The 16,011-nt window shown below is 38.0% G+C and overlaps 1 protein-coding gene and 1 pseudogene across 1 annotated transcript; both read left to right on the forward strand.

Annotated features, from left to right (window-relative positions):
* The first annotated feature begins 5,387 nt into the window (after window positions 1-5,387).
* Window positions 5,388-7,328, forward strand: LOC130882649 (transcription factor E2F6-like). Its single transcript, XM_057782917.1, has one exon. The coding sequence runs from the start codon at window positions 5,434-5,436 to the stop codon at window positions 6,094-6,096; it is 663 nt and encodes a 220-aa protein (XP_057638900.1). The 5' UTR covers window positions 5,388-5,433; the 3' UTR covers window positions 6,097-7,328.
* A 2,928-nt stretch (window positions 7,329-10,256) lies between these two features.
* On the forward strand, window positions 10,257-11,575 carry LOC130882935 (heterogeneous nuclear ribonucleoprotein A1-like; annotated as a pseudogene).
* The last annotated feature ends 4,436 nt before the right edge of the window (window positions 11,576-16,011 follow it).

The raw sequence follows: 16,011 nt of genomic DNA on the forward strand, positions 1-16,011 counted from the left end.
GCTGCTAGACTCTGTTCGTGTTTGCACTCAGAGGACTATTGTTTAAGACAGTGATCTGTAAGTTTTTTGGTTAAATAAATAACTCTTTCATTATCCTAATTCTGAACTGGTATGGGATTGTTTTATGGCATTACTTCATGTTGTAGTGACCCCTATCATAAAATTATTTTATTGCTATATCAGTTATAATTTGTTACTTTTATGAATCATTATGTAAATATCTGATATACAGGTATCTGAGATACAACCCCTGAAGGGGTCATGACCCACAGCATGAGGACCACTCTTTAAAATTTGTTCACTTTGGGTTCATGAATGAAGTGTTTGTTAGTAAAAGAGTATATAGTTCAATATTTTGATATCATGCAAGAACCACAGGAGAATACAATAAAAATTGCTGTTGCTTATATACTAATAGTGGATTTGATTTATTTATCAAGCCAAATATTTGAACTCCAGAGATTTTTTTCAAGTTCCTCATTCATATAAATCAATACCTCTAATGGTTTATTATAAATTAATCTTTTAGAAAAATTAAATGAGACAAGTGAAACTTTTTTTGACAAATGGAGGTTACATTTTCTATTGGTCAAAAAACACTTTTAACACCATTATTTTCTGCATACCTGTTGTTTGGGCTCATATGAAACTTGATCTTTTGAAATGTTTTATTTCAAAAATTAGATGTTTCTTATATATGTTTTTAAAAATCAAACAGTCTTATTATTTGAAAGATTTTAGTTTAATAATCAGAGATTTCTGTGTCAGCCTTGCATATGGTAAATTAAATATAACCTCACAGAAAAAGCTTACCCTAATGATATTCTAGTCCTGTTTTTGGTCATGTCATAGAATTAAATTCTATTTCTAATTTAACTTTTACTTCAGTCAAAAAAGAGGAGGGGGTACCATTAATCCAATATTAGTTTTGGGTTCACACTTCAATACCACTTCATCCAAATTTATATGCACCTTCCTCTTTAAAATGTTTGCTTATAGCAACTAAAAAGTAGTTATAAAATGCAAATGGGTGTACTATGATCTATTGACACCAAGATAATAATTAGTTCCTTTCTAGTTTAGACTTAATGGAGAACAAATTATCCTCAAATAAAATTTATTTTAAGAAAATTTCAAGTATGGCGAATTACTATTAAAAACTTTTAAGCTATGTGATTTAAAACATTTTTGTTCCATAAAAACCTTATGCAACACAGTAAAGGTATTCTTTTTTGAGCTTTAATTTAATACAATAACTATGAAGCAGATAAATAAGACATTTCCTTCTACAAATATGTACATAGCAACATGACAGACCATGTTTTGTAAAACTTTAATTATTAAATAAGCTATCACAATAGAATTCTACACTCTACAGTTTATTTCACTTTAGTTGATAAAATAATTGCACAAAATTATGAACATCTCTGTGTTATCTTGACATGTACATAAGCAAGGGATTTTGTGTGTGTGTGTGTGTGTGTGTGTGTGTGTGACAAGGTTTCTCTGTAGCTTTGAAACCTGTCCTGGAACTAGCTCTTATAGACCAGGTTGGCCTCAAACTCACAGAGATTTTCCTGCTTCTGCCTCCTGAACACTAAGATTAAAGGCATGCGCTAGCACCGCCCAGCAATGAAAAATATTTTATCAGTCATTTTTCATTTCTTTGTGGTAAAGAATTTCTTTACTTAATAGCAAAGTGTATCATGTACTAGTTTTTATTGTTCTAGAAATGATATATGTCTTTCCAAATTACAATATACTTTAAAAAGAATATAAAATCTTACCCTCTAAGCTGGGCTGTGGTGGTGTACACCTTTAATCCCAGCACTTGGGAGGCAGAGGCAGGCTTATCTCTGTGAGTTCAAGGCCAGTCTGGTCTACAAGAGCTAGTTCCAGGACAGGAACCAAAAGCTATGGAGAAACCCTGTCTTGAAAATTCAAATAAAAAAAAAAAGAAAAAATCTTACCCTCTAAATAGATAATTGTTTGATGAACAGTATTCCAGGTATTCTCCTAGGCAGCAATATGAATGCAAATGATAATATGAAACAAAGGTTGAACTCTGAAAGGATCAGATTTTGGAGGTAAGTAAAGATAAGATAGTAGATGCAGATAGTTTATCTGAAAATTGATCACAGTGATATTAGATAGTAGGGGTTCAGAGAAGAAAAACACCAGCTAGAGCATTATGGTAAACAGGTAATCTCCATGGAGATAGTCATCACTGTTAGAGACCTGCTCAAAAACTCAAAGATGCCATGGAATACTTACTGGTCAGAGAACCCCACTAGTAGAAAGGGAAACTGGGTTATGTATTTACTTATTCTGTTCCTTTTTTGCTTGAGAGCTGGCTCTGGCTATTGAATATTGGTAACTTTATAGCAGCTGTGACACCCATTAAAGCTCTAGTGGAGGCCAGGCAAGCTCTCATTAATGAAGTGTAATGAAGCAGATAGCAGACATAGGCTGGACTTATATCAATGAGAAAGTAGACTAATTAGGCTGCCAGGGTTTTGTTCTTGTTTTTGGTTTTTCAAGACAAGGCTTCTCTGTAGTTTTGGAACCTGTTCTGGAACTAACTCTTGTAGACCAGGTTGGCCTTGAAATAAGAGAGATCTGCCTGCTTCTGTCTCCCAAATGCTGGGACTAAAGACATGCACTAACCACCACCATCCAGCAAGAGATTACAATTTATCAGCAAGTTGTAGGCAAAAAAGAGAAGAGAGAGAAAGGCAGACAGACACACAGAGAAAGGGCGAGAAAGGGAGGGAAGAACAACTGAGGATGGATTTTGAAACCTCAGCCTTCCCCCAGTATCATACTTTCTCCAAGGATAGACCCCTTTACTCCTTCCAAATAAGTTCCACCATCTGGGGATCAAACTTTCAAATATATGATCCTAAAGGAGCTATTTTTTATTATGCCATGATAGCATCAATGACATTATCAAAATATCTTATGAAATCTAGTATTAGTGAAAATAAAATGGAATGATTGTTTTGATGAAATACAAGATAGTACCAATCTTTTATAGTGTAGTTGACAATAGCCAACAAAAGTACAAGTGTGGACACTTGATTATCACAATTCTTCATAAAGTATAAATACAGTTACATGAATACTTTAAGAAGAATATGAAGACAATTTGGTTTTCACAACTGTGATGATGCTACTGCCATTTAAGTGTAGAGTTAAATGGGTATAGCACTAAACATTATATGATATACAGACTAGCATCCCAATAATGATATATCCCCAAATGATAACAGCTTAATCTACAGCATCTCCAACCCCTTACCTCTGTAAAATCATAGTTATTAGAATATATGTGCATAAATGCTTTTAATATTTGTATTGAGATAGAATTAATATGCCATAAATTTCACCCATTTGAAATCTATAATTTTATATTTTAGTATGTTTATGGATGTTCAGCCAAAAAAAGTTTAAGATTAAAATATCTTTATCACTTCAATAGAAATTCCTTAGAGCTTTAGTAGTCTTTAGCCTTTTTCAAGATGCCTAGCTACAGCAACACTAACACATGCACTTTCTCTATGGATTTACCTGGCTTCACATTCAGTGACAAGGCAGTATTTTATTATCATTGATTAATCTTTCATATATAACATATTTTGCATTCCTAATTCATGGGTGTTTTGTTACTTTGAACTATTATGAAAATGTTGCTATTGACATGATCTCTAGGTACATTGTTTATAATAAAGCTGGATAGCAATGACAGAATAGAATATCCATTTTTAGCAGTAGAGCAATGGGCACACCCAAGACACTTATATAACTAGTTGCAGCACAGACGTGAGAAAATCAAAGGGAAAGTTTGCTGTTTTCACAAAATTTGTTATATAAAAACACAATTTTACTTCCTAGAATATAAATTTTTATCAAGACTGAGTAATGGTTAGAAATTTGCCAACCTATATTGACGTCAACACTCAGTTCCATAATTCTATGCATTTTTGAGTATAGCAATTTTACTGTACCTGCTCACATCTTCAAGTTAACAATCTTGAAGCATAAGTGTCTTCTTATAAAGGCTCATGAAATAAGAAAAAAAGGAAAATAAAGCCTATTTGAATGAAATTTGTATTGAAGTTCACTTTAAGATTATATATATACACATATATAAATATATATTTAAAATAAATAAATAAATTTTACTTATAATAAATTTATTTATGATAAATAAATATATATATTTATATGTAAATATAAAAAATATCGTCAGAAAACTCTCAGGTTAGAAAACTTTAATGGTGTTTGTCATTATTTAAAATCTTCAAGTGACTGTGAACCTAATCTTTCGCACTATACCCCTACTTTAAATGACAGTGTTAGGGTTTTAACAGACTAGGATAGGCAGATAAACTGTTGAAATGCTCAATGGGTATGTCCAAGCTTTATTTCTAAAAGAAAAGTGTAACTTTGTGTATTTAACAGAAACATACCTAGATAAAATGTAAATAAACTTATTATAGTGAGTCAGTGTACTTGTTATCCAAGAAATACTTCCATGCCAGTGTTGCTCTCTGTCATTACATTTATATGACTTTCAAACATCATTAAGTCAATGCAATTTGGTTCCATGGTGATAAAATGTAATAATAATCTATTATATATAATGTATATATAATGTGTATATAATGTATATATAAATTTATGGTCCTTTTAATTAACTCACTTACGGTTTTAGGAACAAAATTATTTCTCCTTCATATAAAAGTTTCAATTATGCAATAAAGTGTAAAAACTAACAGATTTTAAAACAAGCTTTGATTATTTTTCATTTAAATCAGATACACAAGCAAACTACTGGAATTGTAACATGTCATATTACCTTCTCTCTGGAAATGAGACTCACACACGCAGAAACAGCAAAAACAATAGATTGTGAAAACTTTATCTGGCTATTTGTTCTTTTAAAAATAGGTCTCTTTTTTTTTTAAACAAAAAAGGTGTATTTTTAATGTGTTCATACCTAGTTCAACTTCTAAAATTGTCTTTTGTTCTTGGATTAGCCATATTTTTTTTACATGAAACTTTAAAATCTTGCCCAACTTGAATGAAGAAATTTAAGAAATATAAACTAGAAGGGCCAGCGCACTGCGCATGCGGGAAGATGGCCGGCCCGGGAACCTGAGCTCCTCCGCGGTCACCCTGGTCCCCTCCGCGCGTAAGCGCATCGGTGGGCGAGTGGGACCGCGGTGCTCCGTGGGTGGAGCCGAGGTACTCCGTGGGTGGAGCGGGCGACTGGGCGCGGCGCCCAAAGGGGCCGCGGAGCCGGAATCGCGCGCGCCGAGCCGCCCGGGAAGGCGGGAGGGAGCGTGGGGCGCGAGGGGCGCGGGGCAGCATGAGTCACTGCCGTCAAAAATAAGGATTAACCTAGAGGAAAACGAGCAGTATGTGTCCATGCGAAAGGCTCTGAAAGTGAAAAGGCCCCGTTTTGATGTGTCGCTGGTGTACTTGACTCGCAAGTTCATGGATCTCGTCAGATCTGCCCCCGGGGGCATTCTTGACTTAAACAAGGTTGCCACAAAACTGGGAGTCCGAAAACGGCGTGTCTATGACATCACCAATGTCCTGGATGGAATCGAGCTGGTGGAAAAGAAGTCCAAGAACCACATTCGGTGGATAGGATCCGACCTGAAGAACTTCGGAGTCGCACCCCAGCAGAAGAAGCTCCAGGCCGAGCTCTCGGACCTGTCGGCCATGGAAGACGCCTTGGACGAGTTGATTAAAGATTGCGCTCAGCAGCTGTTGGAATTAACTGACGACAAAGAAAACGAAAGACTAGCGTATGTCACCTATCAGGACATCCACAGCATCCAAGCCTTCCACGAACAGATTGTCATTGCAGTGAAGGCTCCGGAGGAAACCCGACTGGACGTTCCGGCTCCCAGAGAAGACTCTATCACAGTACATATCAGGAGCACCAAAGGACCCATTGATGTATATTTGTGTGAAGTAGAACAGAACCACACAAGTGGTAAAACAGCTGATGGAGCAGGGGCCTCTCCATCTAAAAGCAAACATCGAGAATGCCCAGAGAAAGAAGACAGGCCTCCTCAGTGAAAGCCGCTCGGAGTGGGCGACCGATAGCAGTGCACAGTGATGAAGGGCCTCCTGTGTGGACGGAGTATGTCCTGGTTTGATCCTCAGCAATAAGTCTTCGTGGAGCGCGCTGGGTCTCCCATTCTAGATTCATAGCAGCGTTGAAGGCCAGTAGTGTTCTTGAGTAGCTTCCTGCTTAGGTTCCTGGATGGTTTCCACGTTCAGAATTAGCTTTCGATAACTCTTCACTGCCTCTTGTCAGTGAGACGGACCTCTGCCTCCTGAAATCATTTTATCACAAAGAATGTCACAAGGACAGACAAACGGCCAGCTGGTCGTGGACTCTGCCCTTCCCTGATGGACATTGTCAGCTTCTAAGAAGAATTGCCTTACACTGGCTCACATTCGCCCTTAGGTGTCGTGCACTGGTGAGGTGTACACACAGGGCCAAATGTGGCGCCTCTGTACATATCTGTATCATGTTGAGATTGCTTATGAAATATGTCTGATGACACCTCTAACCTAGAACAACCAAAATAATGTATATAGGGAAAAATGACAGACAAATCTCTACTTCAGTATCAATAAATTATTAGAACCCTCTGGATGGGGTGAGTTGAGTTTTCTAAAGTTTCCCACGTAGGAGTTCCACAGATACACTGTGCATTTAGGTCCACGTACTTAAAGTATTTTAATACAGCTCCCAGGACTATTATGGGAGTCAGATACTTCTTGATTTTAAGCTGCCTGCAGAGTCACTGTGTCCCAGTAGAATGGTGGCGTGCCTCGGAAGCGTTGGGGGCACATAAAGGAATGCCCTCAGCAACGGGTCAGTTCACCCCAGGGTGAACCTGGTCCTGGTGAAAGGGAAAGCATTATCAAGCTTTCTGCGAGCAGATTTTATAGTGTTTGTGTGTGCAGCCTGGCTCCTCTGTCAGAGGGGCTTCCCTCCCCTGCATTCATTGTACCCTGCCCCGCTCCAGCTCTCATCCGGCCTTCCCAAGCACCTAGCTACTTCTACCTCAGTGGGTAAGTCATTTACCTCTCTGTGCCTCAGTTTACTCAGTAACTTACCACTAGACTGTGAGCTCCGTGAGAAACCTTTTCGTAGTCGTGCTCAGCACCTCGCACCGCACCTAGTCCGGAACAAGTGCCCAGTAGACGTCTAGCGAACCAGTGAGCGGGTGAGTGTGGCGTGCGGCCCCTGGGACCTGGCTTGTCTCAGGGTCTGGGGAGCATCATTGGTATGTTAGATCTCTCATTTTACAAAAAGTTGGAAGCAACTTGAAATGATGACCATGTATACAAAAAAAATTCAAGTAGGGAATCCAAAATTAAAGTATTAAAAAGAAAAAAAAGAAAGAAATATAAACTACTTAAACTATAATTACCGTACAAGGACTTGCCAGATAACTCAATGAGTAAAAGTATACATGTACGAGGACCTGAATTCAATTCCTAGTACCCATATAAAAAGCCAGCATAGCTATGTGTGCCAGTACTCCCAGTGCTGTGAGGAATAGCAGATTTGGGAGACTACAAGGTGATGGAGGTGGGTCATCTTTCTATCTGTTGTTTCATTGGTCAAGTAATAAAGAAACTGCCTTGGCCCCTTTAATAGGACAAAAAATTAGGTAGGCGGAGTAGACAGAACAAAATGCTGGAAAAAAGAAGCTAAGTCAAGAGTCGCCATGATTCTCCCACTCCAGACAGACGCAGGTTAAGATCTTTCCTGGTAAGCCAGCTCGTGGTATTACACAAAATATTAAAAATGGGTTAGATCAATATATAAGAGTTAACCAATAAGAGGCTGGAATTAATGGGCCAGGCAGTGATTGAAAGAATACAGTTTCCGTGTAATTATTTCGGGGCATAAGCTAGCCATGCGGGCGGCCGGGTGCCGGGGACGCAGCCCCGCCGCTCTTATTACAACAACAAGGCCTCCTGGTTGCCAGCCTAGCTCCAAGTTCAGTGCCAGATCTTGTCTCAAGAGAGTAAGGTAAAAGGTAATACAGCAGGACATCTATTATCCTTCTTTGAAAAGACATATGAACTTGCATGCATACCACACACCTCCACCACACAGTTATACATACATGATTATCCATCCACAATGTATTTCATAGTGTTTAGATAATATATACATATGCAATACATATAAAGTGCTTAGTTATGTATATTATAGTGATAGCAGGAAACTTTTAAAAGTAATTTAAAGTAATTACAGTCACAGGATAGAAAACCAGCATATAAATTTGTTGGTTTTATCTATATTAACTACTTGAAAAGGAAATTAAGAAAAAAAAATTCTATTCAAAATAAAATTACCAAAAATACTTAGGAATAAATATAACTAAGAATATGAAAGTTCTGAACTCCAGAAAGAATAGAACATACATAAGGCATGCATATAAGTGAAAAGTTATGCACTGTTCCTATGTTGAAAGAATTAACAGTATTAACAAATTCATGCTTCCCATAGCAATCAACACTCAATGTAATCTCAACTAAAATTTACATGGCATTTTTCCATAGAAAGAGGAAAATTTCTACATTTGTTTGGAACTTGTTGCAAGGAACTGCTTGTTCCTCCTGGCTACCCAGAACCAAAATAATCACACAGAAACTTTTAATTAAGTCTTTGCTTGGCCCATTAGCTCTAGTTTCTAATTGGCTAACTCTTACATTAATTTAACCCATTTCTATTATTCTGTGTATTACCACATGGCAGTGGCTTAACAGCAAAGCACATCTATCTCCGGTGTCAAATCCATGACATCTCTCTGACTCTGGCTTTTTCCTCCCAGCATTCTATTTAATTTTCCCCTCCTACCTAAGTTCTGCCCTATCAACAGGCCCAAAGCAGTTTCTCTATTAACCAATGAAAGCAACACATAGACAGAAGGACCTCTTACACCAGGAACTTTGTGGTCACAAAGGTTTCTGAATACTCATGACAGTGTTGAAGATAAAAGGTAGTGATGTGGCTATCATAATAGTGAGTACCCTTGTGGCTCCAAGATTGTGCTTTAGTCTTAGTAAACCCCTATGTGTCCTTCTTGGCTGATTTTTTAGACTATTTTCTCTTGGTGTCCTTGATCTTGCTGGTTCATGAAATTCCTTCTCTCCTTCTTCTGGATTCCCTGTTGTATAAGTAGCGGCAGTGTGTGTCCCTGCCACCCAGCTAGCTTATGCCCCAAATAATTACACAGAGATCTGTATTAATTAAATTGCTGCCTGGCCCATTAGCTCTAGCCTCTTCTTGGATAATTGTTACATCTTGATTCAACCCATTTCTAATAATCTGTGTAGAACCACAAGGCCGTGGCTTACTGGGAAAGATTCAGCATGTCTGACCTGGCAGCTTCATGGCAGCAGCTCTCTGTCTCTGCCTCCTTTCTCCCAGCATTCTGTTCTGTCCACTCTGCCTATCTAAGCTGCTGTCCTATCAAAAGGCCAAGTCAGTCTCTTTATTGAACCAATGAAAGCAACACATAGAAAGAAGACACTTGTATACCAATTCGCCAATTTCCAAAAGGAGGGACCTGATGGAGATATCTAATTTGGATTTTCTCACCACCTAATGTTTGACTGTGGTCTTCTTCATCTGCTCCCATCAGCTGCTGAAGGAAGCCTCTCTGATAACAACAATTTTATATCTCAAGTATGTCAATAAAACTTAGGCAGAAACAAAATAAAAGATAAAACCTCAATATGAAAGTATTGAAAAGAATCATAAATAATAAATAATAAATAATTTTCTAAAAAATCTTATTTGTTATGTGAATCTCAAAACAAGAAAATGTGTACTACTTGCTTCTCCAGACTCACACTTCTCATATTAGAACATTTTCTGTGTTAGATGGAACTTACCATGCTTCAGTGGGTTCTGATGCTCCTATATTTATGCTACAAAATCATTGTTTATATAAATTTTTCTTTGGCAAGTTTCATGAGCACATTATATTGTCATTTTAATTATACTAAAATTTAACCATCATTCCATGCAGAGGCATGAATATTGTTAATAAGTAAATAATACAAAGTATTTTCTAGTCTGATATTACCTAGAATTTGAGAGACCCAAATAATAATTGTCTCACTATCCATAATTCATTTTTCTCAATATAGAAAACAAAACAGGGATACGTGCGTTGACTTACTCCTTTCTGCCTATTGACGCGGCCGAGGAAGCATCGCTGAGGGCTCCCATTTCCCTGCCGTCATGTCTAAGTCAGAGTCTCCCAAGGAGCCGGAACAGCTGCGGAAGCTCTTCATTGGAGGGCTGAGCTTCGAAACAACCGACGAGAGTCTGAGGAGACATTTTGAGCAATGGGGAACACTCACGGACTGCGTGGTCATGAGAGATCCAAACACCAAACGATCCAGGGGCTTTGGGTTTGTTACGTACGCCACTGTGGAGGAAGTGGATGCCGCTATGAATGCAAGTGGATGAAAGAGTTGTGGAACCTAAGAGAGCTGTGTCAAGAGAGGATTCTCAGAGACCAGGTGCCCACTTAACCGTGAAAAAGATCTTTGTTGGTGGAATTAAAGAAGACACGGAAGAGCATCACCTGAGAGATTATTTTGAGCAGTATGGGAAAATTGAAGTGATTGAAATCATGACTGACAGAGGCAGTGGAAAAAAGAGAGGTTTTGCTTTTGTCGCCTTTGATGACCATGACTCTGTGGACAAAATTGTTATTCAGAAATACCATACTGTGAACGGGCACAACTGTGAAGTAAGAAAAGCCCTATTCAAGCAGTATATGGCTAGTGCTTCGTCCAGCAAAAGAGGTCGAAGTGGTTCTGGAAACTTTGGTGGTGGTCGTGGAGACGGTTTTGGCGGCAATGACAATTTTGGTCGAGGGGGAAACTTCAGTGGTCGTGGTGGCTTGAGTGGCAGCCGTGGTGGTGGTGGATATGGTGGCAGTGGGGATGGCTATAATGGATTTGGTAATGATGGAAGCAATTTCGGAGGTGGTGGAAGCTACAATGATTTTGGCAATTACAACAATCAGTCTTCAAATTTTGGACCAATGAAAGGAGGAAACTTTGGAGGCAGAAGCTGTGGCCCTTATGGTGGCAGAGGCCAGTACTTCGCTAAACCACGAAATCAAGGTGGCTATAGCAGTTCCAGCAGCAGCAGCAGCAGCTATGGCAGTGGCAGGAGGTTCTAATTACAGCCAGGAAACAAAGCTTAGCAGGAGAGGAGAGCCAGAGAAGTGACAGGTAAGCTACAGGTTACAACAGATTTGTGAACTCAGCCAAGCACAGTGGTGGCAGGGCCTAGCTGCTACAAAGAAGACATGTTTTAGACAATACTCATGTGTATGGGCAAAAAAACTCGAGGACTGTATTTGTGACTAATTGTATAACAGGTTATTTTAGTTTCTGTTCTGTGGAAAGTGTAAAGCATTCCAACAAAGGGTTTTACTGTAGACCTCTTCTCACCCATGCTGTTGATTGCTAAATGTAATAGTCTGATCATGACACTGAATAAATGTCTTTTAAAAAAAATAAAACAAAAAACAGATTGTGCTGTTTGGATTATTACAGTGTTGATAGACGAAAGAGAAATTAATTCAAACTTTAAAATGATAGAAGCCTTTCTCTACAGTGTTTTTCAATTCTGTGAATCAGGCAAGGTGACATTCAAGGAGAATCTGAATAGGTCCTTAAATATGAGTTTCTCTTGTAAATGAAACAAAATAATAGAAGCAGAAATATAGCTAAGATGTAAGGCTTACTGGCCTGGGATGATTCTCCTAATTTATAGCTGTCTATAATTAGAGTTACTTATGGAAATTCTCACAGAATGGTTGGAACACAGGCTGAGACATCATCGTCTTTTAGGCCCCAGTAATGCCTAAGCATGCATGGGCAGTCCTAGATGCTTGGGTTACTGTCATACACAAGGTTCCACATTCTTCCTTTATGCTTTCTACCCAATGTTTTTTTAGCCTTCCTCTTAGCCTTGTCCTGTGCACTCCTTCAAACAGTGCTATCTTTAGGCATCTGCCATCATTCATTCTGATAATATGGTCGAAGTATCTCAAGCTCCATTGCTGTATCCTGTAGCTTACTTCCTTCTGTAGATGGAGATTTTTCTTAAGGTCATTGTTGCACAGCTTATCTCTCCATGTGATGCCTAGAATCCTTCTGAGACATGCCATCTCAAACCCATTCAACCACTGTTCTAAGAGGCGTTTCATTGTCTAGGTTTTGGAGTTGTAAAGAAGTCAGCTCAAGACGAGTGTCTCATATACTTGTAATTTTCTTGTCGTTATGTCTCTTGCTGACCAAACCTTTCCTAGTGCCTGGAATGCATCCCTTGCAATTCCTGTTCTCCTCTTAATGAAATAGTTCCCTACTTTGAACTGAGGTTTCCTCCCAGATAAACAAAGTTGACTGTTTTCTTGAGGCTCTGATTCATTTTTACAATGTCAAAATCCATATGCACCCTTCCCATGTGTTGTATCTCAGTGATCTCCATGTTTATATTTTCTACCATGTTTTTCACTTTCTTCTACCACTCTCTTTATAATGATGGCCTGCAGCTCATTTGAACTTTCAGCTGTATCATGGGCAAAGCAGAAGTTATTGAATTGTGCACCATCTATCTGCATGCCTATCTCCTCATCCTCCAGGGGTGTTAGTGTTATCAATTCCAGGAATATATTAAAGAGAAGTGGTGAGAGGATGCATCCCTGCAACACTCCTATGGCTGTTTAAATTGATCATTTAGTTCTACACAGACTTTGACTGATGCAAAGTTACCTTTATAGGCATTTTCTAGTATTCTTACAATTTTCTCTGGGTACCTGTAGTACCTCATTGTTTCTTAAAGTCTTTTCCTCCAAATGCTATAGAATGCTTTCCTGAAGTTGATGTAACATACATCTTTTTGAAATTCCTCTGAGTTTTCTACCAGTTGCCTCAAAGTGAAGATCTGATCTATTGTTCTCCTGTTAGCTCTGAATCTTCACTGGGCCTTAGCTAGGAATTTTTTCTGTTCTGCCATTGATCCTTTGCAGGATAATGGAAAAGACCTTGTTGCTATGGCACAACAAACTAATGCCCCTGTAATTTGAGCAGTCCAGTTTGTCCTTCTTGTAGTGTACAGGAATTATGACTAGTGCTTCCATTCCATGGAAATCACTTTGTGTTCCCATGTCTCTCTGAAGAGTCTGAGAAATGCCTTGTCCCTGAGTCTATAGTAGCAGCCAGCAGCTCCTCCACTGTGATGTCATCCACTCCTGGAGACTTTCTGAGTATTATTGTATTGATAGTTTCCTCAATCTATCTCCTGTCAATATTTAATATTACTTCATGGTCACTGGTGTTTGAGTGGCTGCCAAAGTGTTTCTCATTGTAGTCTACATTGACAGAATTAAGGTCATTGTATAGGGTATCAAAGTATTGTCTCCATCTTTGCTGGTTCTTTAATAGGTGACCTTGTCCATCTTTAATTATCTGAATCTGAGGGGCGTCTCTGGCAGTTGTCTGCCTGATAGCTTCATAGACAAGATATGTTTTATTATGATGTCTAGTCTCTTTGATCCCTTTGCATATACCTTGCATATATATAGCTATCTATCCTTCTTTGGTATGCTTTTGACCTCCCTACACAGATACTTGTGATGTTTTGCCATTTCATTTGGTTTTTAGCTTCCTTGTTTCTTCTGCCAGGTTAGCCGTTCTACTGGTGTTCCCCTTTATGCATAACCAAGCATCGCCTTTGAAGTTTCCTTTATAGCTCTTTGATTTTCTTCCATTTTATTTCTGTATTTGTAAAGGGTTGTTTAATGATTTCCTTCATTGCTTCCCTCCTCAGCGTTTCTCCATACAACAAGGTACAATATTTGTTTACAATTAATCTTCCAGTTCATCTTGCCTAGCATGTCTCTATTAAGTTTCAGTTGAATATTGACTAAAACAAGTTGGTGATCTGACCCTAAGTGTTAACTAGGAAATGATTAGTTCTTTTGGATGCTAGATAAGAGTTTCTTGCTGTCCAGACTGTAGTCAGTTTGGATGTATGGCATTTGTTGGGGTTTCCCATGGGATTCCCATGTCCAGCATCTTAATGGTTTGACCTGTTTGAATTTTGTGTTGGCTATATACAAATCATTTGCATAGCAGAGGTCAAGCAGTCATTTCCCTCTATCATTACTTTGAATCTATATGTTCCCATAGGCTGAAACAACATTAACTTATTTCAGACTGTCCCATCATGAAGGGGAGTGGCAGGGGTGGGAGGTGAGATGTTAATGTTAATAGCAAGCAAAATGTATTATGTACATATAAGAATTTTCAAATTTAACCACTAAAAAGCAAATTCTTAAGTTCTACTTGGTACTTGGTACACAGCTCACATTATCCTCTCCAGAATGATCTGTCTACAGACAGATTTCTAAAGTTACTCTTCCTCCAATACTAAAAGATGTGAAGAAAAAGTGTTTATGCTACACGGTAAGCATCAAGTCAGCTTTGCTGCCTGTCTGGTACTGACTTTGCCCCAGCTGAATATTTGTCTCAAGTCTTAGTTTCACCCCATTATCATCACTAAATGACTGCTTTATGATTTATGTCTTAGCCATGTATCTTGGCAGCCTGGCTGTTTCTTAAAAAGTGGGGTTCTCCTCCTACATTCAGAGAAACATTGCTGTTCTCCACCCCAAGAAGATGTTGAAGTGCTCATATCTGGTTGACTTTTTCCTCTCAGATCTCAGTACTATAGGCTGCTTCTATGCAAACCCCCATGTACAGTTTGGATTCCTTACAGTTTTCCATGACCAGAAATTTAAAAGGCTTTATGCAATTTTTATTAAATTATTCATCTATTAAGATATCCATTCACTTAGAAATTATTTTGTGCATTCACCAGTTTATTCATCAAACATTCTATTTATTTATTTTTGGTTGCAATACTAGCAAACCTGAACTTCTGTGAGTCCAAGATTTTAAGAAAATGACAGTTATATTCTTAAGTGTTCTAAAGAATGAGAATAGGAAAAATTATTTTAAAAAAGATAATGAAATATATTTTAAATATGAGATATTTAAGCAGCCTTTAGATACTTGTTACATAAAGTATTCAGTGCTGGGATCAACTGATAATTTTTGAAATGTGAAAACCATTGATGGATATGTGGAGAAATGATGGGAACTCAGAGGCTTCTGTACGTTGAGTGTATACCCCCAAGGATCCTTCTTTCTTTTGACTTTCCACTGTGAGGTGAATGGTTTTCTCTGTTTCAGTGTGTGGTGCTGCCCCACCACTCAAAATATGATAAATTCAACTAATTGTGAATAGAAATCTAAAACCATGAGTCAAAATAATTTTTTCTCTTCCCAATTTCATTAGTCACTGGCATTTGTTACAATAATGAAAGCTGACTATCACAGAACTACAAGAAATTGCTTTCTGTTTAATAGTTTATACTTTATTTTAGAATAATATGATCAACTATAACCCCTTCCGAAAAACAACACCTGTTTATTTCAAAGCCAACAGCAAAGAATAGAGCCTAATTAAAGGGCTTAGATTTTATTACATATTTTACCTACTTCTTTTTCACATACATTTCAAGTACTTTTTAAAGTATCTATTTTATTTTTATAAATGAAATGTGTATTATTATTTGCTTAGAATTTCATACTTGCTTGCAATGTATCTTGATCATACTCAGCTTTTTTCCCTCCTAGATCCCATCCCTCCTACCTATTCACTCAGTTTTATGGTTTCTTTTTTATTCATCTTTTTTAGCACATAATGTCAAATTTTTGTTTGTCAAGTACTCTTGGACATGGGAATACCTTCTGGAGCCTAGTCAAGCTACGGAAGTCACCTGTTAGAGAAAAAAAGACTACTCTTCTCCCAGAAACTATCTGTTGCCAATAGATCCTCAGCTAGTGATGAGGTTTTTTGTC

This window comes from Chionomys nivalis, chromosome 10 (assembly GCF_950005125.1).
Source record: "Chionomys nivalis chromosome 10, mChiNiv1.1, whole genome shotgun sequence".
In the NCBI taxonomy this organism is placed as follows: domain Eukaryota; kingdom Metazoa; phylum Chordata; class Mammalia; order Rodentia; family Cricetidae; genus Chionomys; species Chionomys nivalis.

What these genes read in the sequence shown, in the direction of transcription:
- LOC130882649 (XM_057782917.1), top strand. Translation starts at nt 5,434, where the DNA reads ATGCGAAAGGCTCTGAAAGTGAAAAGGCCCCGTTTTGATGTGTCGCTG.